The sequence below is a fragment of the Elephas maximus genome, chromosome 13 (genome assembly GCF_024166365.1).
Source record: "Elephas maximus indicus isolate mEleMax1 chromosome 13, mEleMax1 primary haplotype, whole genome shotgun sequence".
NCBI classification, from domain to species: domain Eukaryota; kingdom Metazoa; phylum Chordata; class Mammalia; order Proboscidea; family Elephantidae; genus Elephas; species Elephas maximus.
The window spans coordinates 67,606,850-67,626,344 of record NC_064831.1 but is presented as its reverse complement, the minus strand read 5'-3'; the positions used below and the strand labels follow the sequence as shown (position 1 = coordinate 67,626,344).

Sequence of the window (19,495 nt, the reverse complement as noted above, 5' to 3'; positions counted from 1 at the left end):
GCACATCGGGGACAACAGTGAGGGCTGCTTTTGCCTCTGCCCTGGAGGATCCAGCTGCCCCCAGTGCTGGCCACCTTGAGGACTAAGTGGGCCACTGTCTCTGCACACCTAATCTCATTTCTGGCAGACAGGTTGGGACACAATGCGTCTATTTTATATTAAAACTTTCCACATGATACCTTATCACTACATACCAGGGCTCCAGTATAGTAACAGTGGATTACAGCTCAGAGAGCTTCAAGACACAGAGTCTACTTAAGAAGGAATTCTTAGGGAAACCCAAAGACATTAGAAGAAAACAAGGAAACTGAAGCCTTTGGCATCTATAATGACAACAAACATTAAACAGTCCAGCTCCTAGCCAGATTAACGTATAAAACTTCACACTAAAAGCCCAATTATTTAAGTTCCTATTACCAAATACATCATGTCCAGCTTTCAACAAAAATTACAAGGCATACTAAAGGGCAAGGGGGAAAAAAAAACCAGTTCAAAGAGATAAATTGAGCATCAGAACCAGACTCAGATATGGCATAGATTTTGGAATCACTAAATAGGGAATTTGAAATAACTGATTAATATGTTAAGGGTTCCAATGGAAAAAGAAGACAACATTTAAGAACAGGTGGGTAATATAAACAGAGATAGAAACCAAAAGGAAATGCTAGAAATAAACACTACAGAAATGAAGGATGCCGTGAAAAGACACAGAGGAACATTAAATGCAGACTGCTAAATTAAAAGGAGCCAATCTCAAAAGGCTACACATTGTATAATTCCAACTCTGTGACGTTATGGAAAAGACAAAACTATAGACATAGTAAAAAGATCAGCAGTTTTCAGGGATTTAGGGGTGGGGGAGTTAACAGGTGGATCATAGGGCATTTTTAGTTCAGTGAAACTGCTGTAATGGTGGATACGTGTATGAGGTCATGCATTTGTAACAACCCATAAAGTCTACAACACAAAGAGTGATTCCTACCGTAAACTATGGACTCAGTAATCACGTATCAGTATCGATTCATTAATTGCAACATATGTACCCCACACTAATGCAAGTTGTTGACAATAGGGGAAACTGTATTGGAATGGGGAAAAAGAATATATGGGAACTCCACCATCTGCTTGTTTTTCTTTTTGACTGTTCTAAAAAAGACCATTGATTAATTCAAAAAATTTTAAGAGGGCTTTTCATTTTGTATATACTATCTCAGTGCCTCAAGTTCCTATTTTTTGTTGAATAAATGAATGATGGTGAATCAATGACTGACATTTGTGACAAATTCAATTCACAGTGCCTGCACTGGGCTGTGTGGCAAGGGTGATGTGCACAGCCAGTCTTGAAGGCACGATCCAGAGACTGGCTGGTCCGTTCGACTAGTCTTGCTCCTCTGCTTCAATTCTGTTCCAGTCCCAAACCTTCGGCGGTAGAACATTGACCATTCCAGAATATTCCAAGACTTATTTTCACACTTCCTGAAAAACACTGTTGGTCTTCTTTTCTTTTTCAGTGTAACTTCACAATTGAAAAAAACTGCTTAGAGAAATTAAATTGTTCTGGCTTAATCAATTCTTTATGTTGCCCCTAACAGTAAAAATGTCGCATTCTGCAAAATCATGTAGTAAAAATTAGAGAACTTATGCCCCGGGAGCACAACAGTTAAGCACTTGGCTGCTTACTGAAAGGTTGGCAGTTCGAACCCACCAAGTGGTTCTATGGGGAAAAGATCTGGCAGTCTGGTCTTGTAAAGAATACAGCCTATAAAGCTATATGGGGCGGTTCTGCTCTGTCACATGGGGTTGCTGTGAGTCAGAATCAACTCCATCGCACCCAACAACAACAATGCAACAATAGGTTTGGAACTTTGTAACCTGAGCAGTAACAATAACTACCTAAATTTCCACCTGTGTGTTAGCACGGAGAATCACTTGGTCTGTCTTTGCAGCCTTGAACTTAGGAACTTTTGTATCTTCCTTTGAGATGTAGATCCTTGAAATCAAATGCTTCTAATAGAAAACATTTTCACCAGTATTAAAACTGTGATGCAGAGGTGGTCTTCATAAATCAATGCCTCTTCCACACACAAGGTGAAACGTCTTCATGGCTTTTCGTCTGTAACTGAGTGAAAAACATGGTGGTTTTGAAGCCATTAAACAGCCACTCCTTGCGATGAAAAGAGGTACTTCACAGGGTTTTCAAATTTTTAAATTAAGGTCTTTATATACAGCTGAAGGAGGCCCAGTGGAGCAGTGGTTAAAGCGCTCAGCTGCTAACCAAAGGGTTGGCGGTTTGAACCCAGCAGCCACTCCGCGAGAAGAAGATGGGGCGGTCTGCTTCTATAAAGATTTCAGCCTTGGAAACCCTATGGGATGGTTCTGCTATGTCCTTCCTAGAGGGTTGCTGTGAGTGGGAATCGACTCAAGGGCAGCAGGTTAAGTTTGGATTTACATGTTGCAGAGGTGTTCTCTTTAGTTGAGAGAAAGCTTGTCCTCACCACTTCAGCACATTAACTTACTGGGAAAGAAATTTTGTCTGAACCAATGCGACTTCACATTGTACTGACCTTCATTGCCTGTTTACCAACAGCACATGCACGAATTCACATCACAGAAGCACACACCCTGTAGCAGTATGGGTTACGAAGCGTGTCTTATTTAGAAAAGGAAGACTTAAATCTCTTTTCATTTCTCTTACCTTACGGTGCTTCATTTTCTGCCTCTGTAATAGAGGAGCAATTCTTTGGTTCACTTTGATGTTTCTTCACTGTTCTCCATGATCTATGGAAAATAACTACAAATTAAGATGTTTTCTGCATCTCAGTTTTTCCTTATACCTACCTATGCATGTTGCTTATCTTGTTCACATATATAAACCCACCCCTTCTGTCATTGGAAGGGCTAAGGTAAACTATCCCAGAAGACCCCAGCACCCAGCCCTACAATGCTTCTGAGAACACGAGAGCCACGTCAGCATCCCCGTACCAAAATTCAGTACGTTCCCCACACCTGCCATTCCTTACTGCCCATCCTCTGCTATCCACTGTTCTAATTAAACCTGACTATGTTTTCTAGTACAAATTAGAAGGTGGTGGGTGAGGGGAAAGGCTGCTGAACTAAGTCACTCTACCTGCAATGAGAATGAACTTCACTGAGGTATAATTTACATACCATAAAATTCACCTTTTTAAAGTATACAGTTCAGTGGTAGTACTATTTACAAAGTTGTACAACCTTTACCACAATAACTTTAGGACATTTCCATCCCATTTTCAGTCACTCTCTATTCCTACCTCTAGCCCCCAAATTAAACCCATTGCCATCAGGTCGATTGTGACTCTTAACAACCCTACAGGACAGAGTAGAGCTGCCCCATAGGGTTTTCAGGGAGTGGATGGTGGATTCGAACTGCTGACCTTTTGGTTAGCAGCTGAGCTCTTAACCAGTGTCCCACCAGGGCTCCTCCTCTAGCCCCAGGCAACCATTTCATATAAATAGGATCATACACTATCGCATGGAGTCACTATGATTTGGAACAGCACTGATTACTTTGTGGCTTCTGACACTGAGCGTGATTGAGGTTCATCCATGTTGTAGCATGTATCAATACTTCATTCGTTTTTATAGCTCAGTAGTATTCCTTTGCATAAATACACCACATTTTGTTGATCTGATGAACATTTTTCACTTTTTGGTTAGTATGATTAATATTACTATAAACATTCACATTCAAGTTTTTATGTAGACACTTTTCATTTATTTTGGGTAGATATCTAGGTGGAGAACTGCTGGGTCATATGGTAATTTATGTTTTAACTTTTTAAGAAACTGCTAGAATATTTTCCAAAGTGGCTATACCATTTTACATTTCCACCAACCATGTCTTTCAGTTTCCCCACATCCTTGGGTGGTGCAGTTTGCTCTCAATGACTAATTTAAAAGGCTGGTTGTTTGAACCCACCCGGTAGCACTACGAAAAAAAAAAGGACTTGTGATCTGCTCCTGTGAAAATGTTTGTCAAGAAACTCCTATGGAATAGTTCTAACTCCACGACATGGGGTCACCATGAGTCAGAATCAACTTCACGTCCATTCTGACTCCATCTTACACAGTAGAACTGTTGCATAGGAGTTACTTGACAATTTTTTTAATTTGCGTTTTCCTAGTGACTGTGATAGAGCTCTGGTGATGCAATGGTTCATAGCTTGGCTGCTGACCAAAAGGTCAGCAGTTTGAATCCACCAGATGCTCCTTGGAAACCCTATGGGGCAGTACTACTCTGTCCTATAGGGTCACTATGAGTTGGAATCGACTCTGACGGCAGTGGGTTTGGTTTTTTTTTTGGTTTCGTGAAGGTGACATCAAGCACCTTTTCATGTGTTTGTTAACCATTTGTATATCTTCTTTGCTAAAGTGTCTATTCAAATCTTTTGCCCACTTTTTGATTGGGTTGTCTTATTAGTGAGTTGAAAGAGTTCTTTATATATCCTGGATATAAGTCCTTTATCAGATAAATGATTTGCAAATATTTTCTCCGAGTCTGGGGTGGAAAGAAGCACTTTTCCTTGCCCTGTGGGAGAGCTCTAAGCCTTTGAGGTGGTTCTTTCCTCACAAGCGTGAACTGGTCAGTACTCAGCTGAACTGCAGCTCTCTATAGTTGTCTCTCTTTACAGCTATCTTTCCCAGTACTCTGTCCAGGGAAGTACTGCTACCTGGACCTTTCCTTCTTTCCACCTCCTTCACTCGGAGTCCAAGCTGGGTTTCCCCCATCCTGCACCACAGCCTCGAAATTCTGCTGTCCCTGTTTCTCCATGTTGGCCAGAAACGGAAGTCTCAAGAGAGGTTTAAAATGTTACTTTGTATACAAGTTTCCCAAAGCTTGTCTACCCTTACAGGCAAAACTCTTCCTCTTCCCCATATACCAAACCAAAAAACAAAAACCAAAGCTGTTACTGTGGAGTTGAATGTCAGCTCATAGCAACCCTATAGGACAGAGTGGAACTGCCCCATGGGGTTTCCAAGATTGTGGGTTTCCAAGGCTGTGATCTTCATGGAAGCAGACTGCCATATTTTTCTCCCATGGAGCAGCTGGTGGGTTCCAAACACTGACCTTTAGGTTTGCAGCCAAGTGCTCCAACTACTGCATCACCTGGGCTCTTCTCGCCTTTTACCAGCCCCCTTCAATTACTTCTGGAGAAACCAGGCCCTTATAACTGTGTAGCACATTACAGCTGACAAAGTAATTTCAAACATTGAGGTAACATGGTTTTATGCTGGAAAAAATACAACTTGTGTCATCTTCATGTGAAAAAAAAGGTGGTTATTAAAAACCCATAGAAAAAGGCATAGGGTCGAACCTTGTGGAAATATGTCTAAATCTCTACATGTAATAGAAACAACAAAATAACAGTAGCCGCCACCACGTCACCTAGTGCTTTAAACCAGGCATTTTCCTTTTGAATTTACTCACTGTCTTGGGCACTGGTGTTGCTTGTCTCTACCAGGCTGATATCATACGGGGCTGAACTGGCCCTCTGAAGGTGGCTCTTCCTAATAGCAAAGGGGAGAGAGACACACATGGAAAAGGGTAAGTGAAGGACATGTCAGAACAACTAGAAAGATTGAACGTGCATATTTGAGGTTTGTTTTCTTCTCCACAACTACCTAAAATTGTCAGGGTTGCCCTGAAACTGGGTTCGATGATTTAACAGATACACCCGGGCAGGTAGGTCATCTGGGGGGACTTCAGATTTTGATAATGCTGCTTTTTTGCTTAATCTAGAGCTGCTGTCTTCTACACCAAAGCCCTTATGGTAACGTTTAGAGACATGTTATATTTTAGTGGAATGTTCTTGTGCTCTTTTTAAGATTAAAAAAAAAATTCTTTCATTAATTAGTTGGCACCCCTATGTGACACAGGTTAGCTTTAGTTAATCTATTAATGGTACTTCAGAAACTCTTTTTGGCTCTTTTTAAGATTCCCGATCAATCTTTTTAGTCATCTGATCAATTAATATGCTTGTAATTATATTCAGATAATCATAATAAAGGTTTTTAATATTAAAGATTTTAGAATGTATAGCTTTAATTTTTTCAATATGTCAATATGCGTTTGTGTTAATGAAAATGAATTCAAGCTCTTTTATCAAAGCAAAATGAAATGTATTTTGTAAACACACACTGGCTTCTCCTCCTGAAGTACTACTGATGTCAGTCCAGATTTTGGCATTAGGTAGGGTACCATTTTGGACCACATTCAAAGCTGGTACTAATTAGTTACTGTAGTTCAAAAGGCTCTCAGCTTAAAGCAGTTTAACCGCAAATGGACCCGAGAACTTTACTAAACGGTGACTTAGTTTCATTTGTGAAAGCACCACGTTTTTTTTTCCGTCCAATAGTGATATATATATTTTAATGTACTTTAGATGAAGGTTTACAGAGCAAACAAGTTTCTCATTAAAAAATTAATACACATTGTTTTGTGACATTCGTTGCCAACCCCAAACATGTCAACACTCTCCCTTTCTTGACCTTAGGGTTCCCCTGTGCCAGCTTTCCTGTTCCCTCCTGCCTTCTCGTCCTTGTCCCTGGGCTGGTGTGCCCATTTAGTCTTTTTTGTTTTATAGGCCTGTCTTATCTTTGGCTGAAGGGTGAACCCCAGGAGTGACTTCATTATGGAGCTATAAGGGTGTCTGGGGGCCATACTCTTGGGGTTTCTCCAGTCTCTGTCAGACCAGTAAGTCTGGTCTTTTTTTTTTTTGGTGATTTGGAATTTTGTTCTACATTTTTCTCCAGCTCCAGGACCCTCTATTGTGATCCCTGTCAGAGGAGTCAGCTGGGCACCATTTAGTTGTGCCAGACTCAGTCTGGTGGAGGCTGTGGTACTTGTGGTCCATTAGTCCTTTGGACTAATCTTTCCCTCATGTCTTTGGTTTTCTTCTTTCTCCCTTGCTCTAGACGGGGTGAGACCAGTCGAGTATCTTAGATGGCAACTCACAAGCTTTTAAGCCAGGCGCCACCAAAGTAGAATGTAGAACATTTTCTTTATAATAAACTATGTTATGTCAGTTGAGCTAGATGTTCCCTGAGACGATGGTCCCCAGAGCCCTCAGCCCAGTAATTTAGTCTCTTGGGGAGTTTAGATGTGTCTATGGAGCCTCCGTGACCTTGCCATGGACAAGATGGAAAGCACCACATTTTCCAGAGGCAAAATACAGTATAAAATAGCCCAAATCTTATTTCTAGATTCCATAAGAAATAGCTACTCATGTTACTTTTCAAACTAACTCTGCTGCTGGCATCGTTAAAGCACATTCTCTGCCATGTCATCATGTAAAAATGCCTCTGCTTGTGTCATTCAAAACTGGAAAAGCTGCAATTTCAAGCGTATTGCAACCCTCTCTGGAAAAGATTCACGGCTGTTATTTTTGTAAGAATGTTCAGGGTGCTATTTTTTTCTCATTGATTAAACTAAGATCCATTTTCCAAATGTTCCAAAATGAAAATGTATAACTATGATGACCAAAAGGTTGTTTATTTTATTATGAAATAAATCATACATAGAAAGAGTAGATGCAAATATTTACACAGTTTAAAAATCAATAATAAACACCCATGTACTGAGCACATTAGGAGGCAATTAACACATTTCAGAAGCCCCATGTGTCCCTTTTCTAGTTCCCTCTCTCTACTGTAAGCAGCCACATCCCGTATTTTATGCCAATTAGTCCCTTCCTTTTGTTTAAACTTTTTACCACTTAGGTGTATGTCCCTAAACAATACCTCGTTTCATACTGACGAATTTTAAGTTTTATATATATGGAATCATACTGTCATGTTTTCTTCTAGATTTTTCCCTCACATTGTCTCTAAGGTTGACCTAGGTTGATGTGCGTAGTTGTAGTTCATTCGTGTCTGCTGTTGTATATTCTTTGGTAGCAACACCCTAATGTATTTGCCCATTTTACTGTTAATGGGTACTCGAGTAATTTACTATTTTTTGCCATTATGAACAGTTCTACTAGAAATTCCTGGGTACATGTGTGAGAGTTTCTGTAAGGTATATACCCAGAAGTGAAACTATCATGTTGTGTACATTGGTTCAACTTTACAAAGTATTTGCAATCTGTTCCAAAAGTAGTACCTCATAACATTTTATAGTCTTTAAAATTTTTTTTGCCAATCTGAATGGTATCTCGTTGTGATTTTAATTTGCACTTCCCTGACCACTGATAAGATTGAACATCTTTTTATATGTTTATGAACCTTTCGTTTTATATCAATTGTATTTATTTTTCCCATTTGTCCACAGATTTATCTTTTTCTTAATGATGTATAGGAGTTGTTGATACATTCGGGACACATATAATTTGTTTTCCTGTGTTACAAGTGTCTTCTCCCAGTTTGTAGCTTGGGTTTTCGTTTTCTTATGGTATCTTTTGATAACTAGACACTTTCAATTTTAATACAGCAAACTTACCAACCATTTCTTTCATGATGTGTGCTCCTTGAGTCTTGTTCCAGAAATCTATCCCTACCCCAAGGACACAGAGACATTCTTTTAAATGCTCTTTTGAGCATTTTCATTTTGCCTTTCACATTTAGGTCTTTAATCTACCTGTACTGATTTTGAGGTATGCTGTGAGGCAGGGATCCAATATTCATGGGCCTATCTTTCTATTAAGGTCTTCCATCAAGTGGACTCCGACTCATAGTGACTCTAAGGATGGAGTAGAAGGGCCCCACTGGGTTTCCAAGGAGCAGCTGGTGGATTTGAACTTTCAACCTTTTGGTTAGTAGCTGAACTGTTAACCACTGTGCTACCAGGGCTCCCTCTTTCTCTTATGTTTCATTAATCTCTTTGTCTATCCCTAAATCAATAAGACACTGCCGAAATTATTATAGCTTTGTAACATATCTTGATATCTTGTACACTCTCCCTACCTTAATCTTATTTCAGGATGTCTTGGTTAGTTTAGACTTCTCCACTTTCATATGAGTTTTTTATTTTGGCCCGTCTTTTTGTTTGTGTGTGTTTATTGCTATAAACTGACCTCTGAGCACTGCTTTTGCTGTGTCCCAAAGGTTCTGGTAGGATGTGTTTTCATTCTCATTTGATTCTCTGAATTTCTTTATTCTGTTCTTAATTCCTTCTGTAACCCAGTAGTTTTTGAACAAGGTATTGTTCAGTTTCCATGTATTTGATTTTTTCCCTTGCATTTTCTGTTATTGATTTCTACTTTTATGGCTTTATAATCAGAAAAGATGCTTTGTAATATTTTGATGTTTTAGATTTTGTTAAGGCTTGCTTTGTGGCCTAATATGTGGTCTACTCTGGAGAATGTTCCATGTGCATTGGAAAGGGGTATACTTGGCTACTGTTGGGTGGAATCTTCTGTATATGTCTATGAGATCAAGTTGGTTGATTGTAGCATTTAGATCTTCGTGTCTTTAATGAGCTTCTTTCTGAATGTTCTGCCTTTCACCGAAAGTGGTGTGTTAAGTCTCCTACTATTATTGTGCAGCTATTTCTCTTTTCAATGCTGTTAGAGTTTATGTATTTTGGAGCCCTGTTGGGTGTGTAAATATTTATTGTGGTTATGTCCTCCTGGTGTATTGACCCTTTAATCGTTATATAGTGTCCTCCTTATCTTTTTTGGTGGGTTTTGCTTTAAAGTCTATTTTGCCAGAGATTAATATTGCGACTCCTGCTCTTTACTGATTGTTGTTTGCTTGATGTATTTTTTTTCATCCTTTGAGTTTTAGTTTGCATCTTTAAGTCAAAGGTGTGTCTCTTGTAGGCAGCATATAGACAGTGTTTTTTTTTTTTTTTTTTTAATCCATTCTGCCACTCTCTCTTTATTGGTGCATTTAGTCCATTTACATTCAGCATAATTATTGATAGGTATGAGTTTAGTGCTGCCATTTTGATGTATTTTTTTGTGTGTGTTGTTGACAGTTTCTTTGTTCCACTTAATTTTCTGTGCAGAGTCTTTTCATCTTTTTCACTGTTGTTGATTTTGTATTTTCTGAGTCTTTACATTTTTCTTTCTATTTTGATATGTAGGATTGTTAGTTTCCTTTGCGGTTACCTTACTATTTACCCCTATTTTTCTAAGTTTAAATCAATCTTTTATTTCTTTATATTGCCTTGACTTCCTTTCCATATGAAAGATCTATGACTACATTATTTAGTCCCTCTTTTTTGTTACAATGTTGTCATCTTTTACATATTGATGTCTCTGTTTTCCTATTTTCAGTGTTTTAGCTTTGATCTATTTTTGTGACTTCCCTGTCTGGGTTGATATCTGGTTTTTCTGTCCTGTGTTCGAGTCTTGGGTTGTTATTTGATGTTATTGATTTTCTAACCAGAGGACTCCCTGTAGTATTTCTTGTAATTTTGGTTTGGTTTTTACAAATTCCCTAAACTTTTGTTTCTCTGGAAATGCTCTAATTTTGCCATCAAATTTGAGAGACAGTTTTGCTAGATATGTAATTGTTGCCTAACAATTTTTTTCCTTCAAGACTTCATATATGTCATCCCACTGCCTTCTTGCTGGCATGGTTTCTGCTGAGTAGTCCGAGTTTAGTCTTATTGACTCCTTTGTAGACGAATTTTTGTTTATCCCTAGCCACTCTTAAAATTCTCTCTTTATCTTTGGTTTTTGGCAAGTTTGATTATAATATGTCTTGGTGATTTGGGGAGGGGGGGATCTACCTTATTTGGGGTTTGATGAGCTTCTTGGATAGATATCTTTCATGACATCAGGGAAGTTGTCTGCCAACAAATCTTCAACAACTCTCTCTATTTTCTGTTATCCTCCCCCCCCACCCCATTCTGGTACTCCAATCACTTGTAGGTTACTCCTCCTGATAGAGCCCCACATAATTCTTAGAGTTTCTTCATTTTTAAAAAATTCTTTTATCTGACTTTTCCTCAAATAAGTTGCTGTCAAGTGTTTTATTTTCAGTCTCACTAATTCTGACTTCCATTACCTCAGTTCTGCTCCTATGACTTTCTATTGAGCTGTCTAATTCTGAAATTTTTTTGTTAATCATTTGGATTTCTGATTGCTGTCTCTCTGTGGATTCTTGTAGCCTGTTAAATTTATCATTATGCTCTTGTATAACCTTCTTAAATTCTTCTATTGCTTTGTGTGTTCCTTGGCTTATTCTGCATTTTGCTGATCTCCTTCCTGATCTCTTGAAGAGTTCTGTATATTAATCTTTTGAATTCTATCTCTGGTAATTCCAAGAATTTATCTTCCTCCAGAAGGTTTCTTGATTTTTTGTTTTGGTGGCTTGCTGAAACCATCATGGTCTGCCTCTATATGTGATGTGATAGTGACTTGTCTCTGAGCCATCAATAAGTTATTATAATTATTTTATGTTTGCTTACTGTGTCCTAGCTTCTTGTTTTGATATGCCCAAATAGGCTGGTTGTGTGTGCTAGTTCAATTATTGGCATCTCTGAAGCTCTCACATCCTGTTTCCAGGTGGCTAGAGTTGTTACTAGGCATGTGAGCCCAGGAGTCCATTTACTTTTCTTGTGTGGATTCAGCTCAGGTGTCCAATTTGTTAGTCATCAAGTGTGTAGTGCAGGCTCTCCCTACAGTCTTAGATGGGCACAGATGACTGGAGTAGGCACTGGCTACACTAGGGGGTCATGCACTGATCAAGGCAGGGGGCTGACTGTTGCCTCTGAGTGTCTGGGTGGAAGGCGTGTCCCTGTTCCCTAGAGCATGTAGGTGAGTGGGTTTTGTAGCCTAGCAATGGGCACTCAGATCTGTTTGCTGTAAAGACTGGGAGCCACCACTTATTCCTGGACCCCTGTTGCAAGTAGTTCAGTGGAGTGGGTAGAGCCACCAGTCCTCAGGCCCCTGATGTGGGTAGGTGAGGACCCTGCTTAATGGGCAGGGGAGTGTTGTGTCAAATGTCACAAATCTGCCACTCCCCCTTATAGCAGATATAGATGAAAATAGACTTCTGGTATATACCCTGTTGTACTGTGCTAATGAGGGCCTATGCAATTAAAATGGGCCCACACAGGTCTATGCAGGGGTGAAAGGCATTCAAAGTCTGTGGACTCCTTATGCATGTGTCTAGGCAAAGGGGCTATGCCTGCCCTGAGTTCCTGGTTTCGGGGAGCTGGCAGATTATTTTTCCCTGTTTGTTAATTTGTTCTCTCTCCAAACCTGGGAGAATGGCTCAGGGCACGTGATGGGTCCTACTTCTGGCCCAGCGGGCGCAGCAATCACTAAAGCTGACCAGGACTCAAAGCAGAGTGGGGAAGGGTCAGGTATGTGGGAGAGAGGTACTTCCCAAAAGGTTTTTTTTTTTTTTTTTAATCCGTGCAGGAGGTTAGATGCTTGTACGTATCTTTTGCTGACTGAGTGCCATTTCTCACTGGTTCTGGAGGCTTGAACAGACTCTCCGCTGCTCAGTTTCTCCCGATGTGGAACGCACGTCCTGAGTGCCACTGCTTGCGTCACCCCTTGTGAACTAGCCTATCCAGCCTGCAGAGTGCCAGTGCCAGCCAGGTCAGGTCTAGCAACTCCTCGCTGCTTCCAAACTGCCTTTCCCTCCCCCTGCTGCTGCTCAGTCTGATTCCTCAGCTTTGTCTTTGATGTGCAGGGCTCCTAGATTGTCATATATAATCAATTCACTTGTTTTTTGGGGTCTTCGTTGTAAGAGACACTATAGGAAGCGTCTGACTACTCCGCCATCTTGGCCCCACCTCCTCATATGAATTTTAAAATTAGTTTGTCAAATTCAAATACTACCCCCCCCCAAAAAAAACCCACAAAAAACTTATTGGGACTTCGAGTGGAATTTCATTGAATCTACAATTCAATTTGGGAAGAACTGACCTCTTTTTAATATTGAGCCTTTCAAACTATGAATATTTATTTGGCATTTTTATTATCTTTGAAATAAGCTTTATAATCCTTTCCATAAGGTCTCAGACCTCATTTGATTTATTCACAGAAATGATATTTTTTGATGTTACTATAAATGCTTAGCTTTTAAAATTTCATTTTTCAAAGTGTTGATTCAGTTTATTATTGTAGATTGATTTTGTATATTGATTTTGTAAATAAACAACCTAGACTAATTAATTTTAATAATCTTTCTGTACATTCTTTTGGATTTTCTAAATACATATAATCATATCATTTATAAATAATGACAGTTCTAGCTATTTTGTGGCAATCCATATGCCTTTTCTTTGTTTTTATTGCCTTACTGGACTAGCTTATATAGCAGTGAACAAAAGCGATGATAGCAGACTCCTTTGTCTCATTCCTGATATAAAAGTTTTATAGATACCCTTTTCTTTTTCCTGTATTAGTAGAAATTTTCATTGAGAAAGTTATAAGATTTTTCTTTAATCTGTTAATGAGATGAAATATATTAGATGAAATATTTTAATGTCACAAAAACGTTGCATTCCTGGAATAATCCCAAGATTGTCATGATATAATTACTAAATTTTTTTTATTTTATACACTGCTGGATTTGTCTTGCTAATTTTTAACCTTTTAAATCCAGGTTAATGAACAAGATTTGCCCATAGTTTTCTTTTTTCATACTTTTTTAACAAGCTTGGGTAGCAAAGAGATGCTATTCTAAAAAAGAAATTGGTGCTTATTCTCTATTTTTCTATTCTCTGTTACAGTATGTATTTTTGTTTAAAAGAACTCACCAGGCCTGAGATTTTCTTTGTAAGAAGATTTTAAACTATGGACTCAATTTACTTAACGGTTACAAGACATTTCAGTTTAAGTATTTGTTCTCGAGCTAGTTTAGGGAAGCTATCTTTTTTAGAGATTTTTGCATTTTATCTAAGTTTTCAAATTTACTGGCATAAAGTTATACAAAATATCTTTTATCTTTTTAATGTCCATAGTACCTGAGTAGGAGTTTTCATGCCACAGTGGTTAAACACTTGGCTGCTAACTGAAAGGTTAGCAGTTTGAACCCACTAGCAGCTCTGCGGGAGAAAAGATGTGGCAGTCTGCTTCCCTAAAGATTAAAAAAAAAAAAAAAAAAGGAAACTCTATGGGGCAGTTCTGCTTTGTCCTATATGGTCACTGTGAGTCGGAATTGACTTGATGGCAACAGGTTTTGGTTTAGCACCTGAGTTATAGACCCTTTTTTCATTCCTAGTATTGCTCATTTGTACCTCTTCACTCTTTTTCCTTGATACAGATTCTTTTCAAAGAACCAAACTTTAGTTCTGTCGCTCCTCTCTATTAGATCTTTTGCACACTTATTGTCATTAATTCCTGTTCTTTATTATTTACTCTTCTATTTTCCTGGCATTTATTTTGTAATTCTTTTTCTTAGTAAGATGAATGCTTAGCTTATTGATTTTCAGGCTTTTCTTCTTTTCAAATCTAAGCATTTAGGGCTATGAATTTCCCTCTGCTGGTTTAGTGGCATTTCACAATGTTTGTTACATAGCATTTTCATTATAGTTCAGGTAAAAATATTTTCTAATGTGCATCAAATTCTTCTTTGATTCACGAATTATAAAGAAATGTGTTTAGTTTCCAAATGTAAGTGCTTTTTCTAGTTAATTTTTGTCACTTATTTTTTCCAACTTATTAATTCTGGGGTAGAGAATATGGCCTATATGTGGTACAATATCACACCTTTGCAATGTGTTACAAATTATAATAATGTGTTATAATAAATGTGTTACAAAGTTGTGCTGGGTATAAAATCCAGTACAGACAAAAAGTTTCATAAATATTTTATATGAGCTCGTAAAAATTTTTAACTGTTGGGTACCGCCTTCTAGAGTAAGGCTAGTAGATCAGGCTTGGTAATTACTACTTACTTGTTAATTATATAATTACTGATATATTTAGATTTAAATCTACCATGTTCTTTTCTCACTTTATTTTTTATCAATTGATTATTTATCGTTCTATTTGTATCCTTCTGCTAGCTTAAATATTACACATTTTGGTTTTATGTTCTTTTAATTGCTACCCTAGACATTTTAATATTTATTCTTAACATATCAAGATCTAAAATTAACCTATATATTTATCCTTTTCCCACAAAAAAGACCTTAAAACACTTTAATTATAATTCTTTCAACTTATTTGCTTCTGCTGTCATATATTTTAATTCCTTTTTTTAATACACAGGATATTATTAAAATTTATACAATATTTGCTTTGATTTATTCACATATTAACAACTTTCTCTGTTCTTTCTTGCCTCTCAGACATGCCATGTAGGATCACTTTCCTTCTGCTTAAAGTATATCCTTTGGGCAGAAGGTTTACTAATGGCAAAATGTCTCAAATTTTGCCTGTCTAAATGACATATTTGTCTAAAGTCTTCATTTTACCCTCATTCCTGAAAAATACTTTCACTAACACAGAAATTCAGAGTTGATAGTTGTTTTCTCTCAACATATTGAAAATATCATTTCTCTATCTTCTGGTTTTACGTTTTTCCTTTTGAGAATTAAGCAACATCATGATTAACGGAGAAAGGATTGAAATTGTCAAAGATTTCATTTTAACTGGATCCACAATCAACGCTCATGGAAGCAGCAGTCAAGAAATCAAATGATGCATTGCATTGGGCAGATCTGCTACAAAAAACCTCTTTAATGTGTTAAAAAGCAAAGACGTCACTTTGAGGACTAAGATGCGCCTGACCCAAGCCATGGTATTTTCGGTCACCTCATATGCATGTGAAAGCTGGACAACTGAATAAGGAAGACCGAAGAAGAATTGATGCCTTTGAATTATGGTGTTGGCAAAGAGTATTGAATTGAATATACCACGGACTGCCAGAAGAACAAACAAATCTGTCTCGGAAGAAGTACAGCCAAATTGCTGCCTAGAAGCAAGCATGGTGAGACTTCATCTACTTTGGACATGTTATAAGGAGGGACAGGTCCCTGGAGAAGGATATCATGCTTGGTAAAGTAGAGGGTCAGCAAAAAAAGGAAGACCCTCGATGAGATGATAGACAGTGGCTGCAACAACGGGCTCAAGCATAATTGACTCGACAGCACCTAACAACAACATTTTCTGGTTTTGCTTTTTTCCTTTTGAGAAGTGAGTTTGTTGCATCTTTGAAGGTAATCTGTCATTCTTTTTTAGTTACTTTTGAGATCTCCCTCTTTGCATTTGGTGTTTCGTAGTTTTACTATGATGTGTCCAGATGTAAATGGATTTTTTATCCTGCTTGTGATTTGTAGAATCTTCCGGAATCTGTGGGTGACTTTTATCGGTTCAGGGAAGGCTACAGACATTACCTTTTCAAATATAGCCTCAGCCTCATTTCTTTCTTCTTTTGGAATTCCAATTAAACATGTTAAACATTCACTCCAGCCTCCGTATTTCTTGACCTCTCTCTCATATTTTCGTTTCTTTTTCTCTCAGACCTACCTTCTAATTTCTTTTCATCTTTCTTCCAACTCATGAATTATGTCCTTTATTGTGTCTAGTCTACTGTTAAAAAACACACTGAGTTTTAAAAAATCTTTCATTGAAGTAAAACATGTACTGAGTCTTTAAAATTATTACATTTTATTTATTGGAATTCTGTTTTGTTCTTTTTCAAATCTGCTTGCTTATTACTCTTATTTCTGGGCCTTCTATTTCCTTGACACGCATTAAACCTTCTGTGCCTGATTCTCCTCATACCTGAAGACTGTGGACATCTGAGTCTACTTCCAGTTATTTCTGCTGGCTCTAATTCGTGGTGCCGTGTTTCCTTATATTTGTGGTAATTTTTTTTGTACTCTAAGATGCTCTTTAAGGTAAAGAATGAGAGTGGGTTCCTCAAGAATTGATTTTTATTTGCTTTTGTGCTCTTGACCAAATATTTTTGGTTCTCTGCCTTATGGGCATTTGGTAGCACTGAAATTCCCGACACTCCTTGTGACTGAGTAGGGTGACTTGTGGCCAATGAATTATGTCAGAAGTGATGAGTGTCACTTCCAGGAACGAGCATTTAAATTCACGTGTGAGACCCTGCAGAGCTTTCTTTTCTCTCTGGCATGGCGACCAGCAGCATTTAAGATGGTTGCCGATTCATCAGTTTGGGTCCTTAAGTAACTATAATTAGCAAGGCTTTATCTGCCAACCTATAATAGTTATATACTATGAATGATAAATAATCTTTTGTTTTTAAGCCACTAAACTGTTATCGTTGATAATTACTGCAGCCAAACCTAGCCCATCCTAACTGATATTACACAAAGTATGTATTATTGAGTCAATTACAAATGAAAATGCTGTATTTCCAAGCAGACACTATAGTGATTAATGAAGAAATTAGTCAGTTGGTCTTCCCTTTAGTATATTTCACTAACAAAATGTTTAAAGGGATAAAATAAAAATAATAGATCATTACTCACATTTTCCCCAAACATTTATCTATTTAAAGTCAAGAATAAACCTAGTTCCAAAGATAGGTGTTATAGTTATCTATACGACATAACAGACTACCCTAGAACTTGGTGGCTTAAAACAATTTATCTTTCATGATTCTTTGGGTTGACAACTGGGAAGTTTCTGCTTGGCATCTCTCATGTGGTTTCAGTCAACTGGCCCCTGAGTCTGGAGTCAGCTACAGGTTCACCTGAGCTGGATGTCTGAGATAGCTCACTCAAATGGCTGGCAGTTGATGCTGGCTGTGGTTGAGAGCACAGCTGAGGCTGATGACCAAATTGTTTACACATGATCTCTTTGTGCTGTTCAGACTCGTCACAACACAGTCGCCAATTCTAAGAGGAACATCCTAAGAGTGAGTGTTACAAGAGGCAGGAAGTGGAAGCTGCTAGAATAGCATCACTTTTCCCATATTCTTTTGAGCAAAGCAGTCACAGGGCTTGCCCAGATCCAAAGATGTAAAGAAATAAAATCTACCTCTTGATGGGGGAGTGGTTAGGTCACACTACAGAAGAGCATGTGGGATGGGAGATGTTGTGGCCATCTTTGGAAAATACCATCTGATACAGTGGGCTTTTAATTTTTGTATCTGAAGTTGTCAGATGCTAAAATTATGAGAGATCTAACATACTGAATTGCTTACATGATGTATTTTGGGATAAAATATATAACACCACACATTTAAAAAGAGAAAACTCTCTCCAACTTTTAATTACTCCTTGATGCTAAAGTAATTCAGAAATCAGGATTTTATGATACACAATTTTACCTATATGTTACCTTTCTTAGAATATAAATGTCTTAAGCCCACTTGTATACCTTTTATGATTACCCTCAGCTCCATTTTTACAAGTATCAATGATAGCATACAGTGTACATTTAATAAATACTAATGATGAGAGTTATGAGATCAGCTAACACATAAACTTAAATTCTATTTTCACAAAATTTCAAGAAAATTTAAAGAGCAAAACTAATGAATGATAATAACATTTAGTGTGTAAGACTGGTTCATCCAAATAATTTTTCTTTTATTTTTGTTGAGTTACCAGCCTCCCCAAATTAATTGCCTGTTTATTTGTCTATCTCTCCAATTTGATTTAAATTTCTACGATGCTTTTAAGACTCCAGGTGCTACGCAGTGAACTAGGAGGTAGAACAGTAGCACTAAACACATTATTAGGCCAGTTAACTGGGATGTCACATGAAACCGTGACCCTTAACCTCTAAACCAAGGAACCAAATCCCATGAGGTTTTTTGGACATAAGCAGCCTCAGCAGCTACTCTTTTTTTGTTGCTATTGTTGTAAATATATCACACAACTTCTGCTAGTTCAACTTTTTACAGGTATACGACTTACGGGCAGCAGTTACAATAAAAAATCAACATGATTTTTCCATTACCATTAACACCCATCCGCCCCTTCCTTCTGCCCCTGGTAACCACTAATAACCTTTGGTCTCTACACATTTGCCTTTTTTTGTCTTTTTGTATAAGGAAGTTTATACAATATTTGTCCTTTTGTGATTGACTTATTTCAATCAGCTTAATATTTTCAAGCTCCATCCATACCGTAGCATGTATCAAGACTTCATTTCTTCTACTGGCTAAGTAGTATTCCATTGCATGTATGTACTACATTTTGTGTATCCATTCATCTGTTGATGGGCATTCAGGTTGCTTCCACCTTTTGCTATTGTGAATAGTGCTGCAACGAACATTGGGGTACAAGTCTCTGAATCTTTGCTTTCAGTTTTTTTGGGTATATACCTAGGAGTGGAATTGCTGGGTCAAAGGGTAGATCTATTTTTAGTTTTTTGAGGAACCACCACACTGTTTTCCACAATGGCTGTACCATTTTGCATTCCTACCAGCAATGGATAAACGTTGTTCTAATTTCCCTACATCCTTGCCAACATTTGTTATTTTCTGGGTTCTTTTATCTTTAGCCATCCTAGTGGGAGTGAAATGGTATCTCATTGTGGTTTTGATTTGCCTCTTTCTGATGGCTAATGACATTAAGCAGCTTTTCATGTGTTTGGTGGCCTGGGGTCTTAAACACTTACAA

At 37.9% G+C, this 19,495-nt stretch overlaps 1 protein-coding gene across 3 annotated transcripts in view; it reads right to left on the bottom strand.

Annotated features, from left to right (window-relative positions):
• The window catches only part of NRG4 (neuregulin 4), a 129,111-nt gene that overhangs the window by 26,746 nt on the left and 82,870 nt on the right, over positions 1-19,495 (bottom strand). For 2 of the 3 annotated variants that reach the window (XR_007512462.1, XR_007512461.1), the window contains exons 5-6: positions 5,468-5,547; positions 2,696-2,778 (exon numbers count right to left, since the gene is read on the bottom strand). Coding sequence is in view for 1 of the 3 variants with exons in the window: in XM_049852878.1 (XP_049708835.1) it covers positions 2,762-2,778; positions 5,468-5,547 (97 nt within the window). In the remaining 2 variants the exon portion in view is untranslated. Of the gene's footprint in view, positions 1-1,542; positions 2,779-5,467; positions 5,548-19,495 lie in introns of those variants that run through there. The other variant, XM_049852878.1, reaches the window with a different exon arrangement.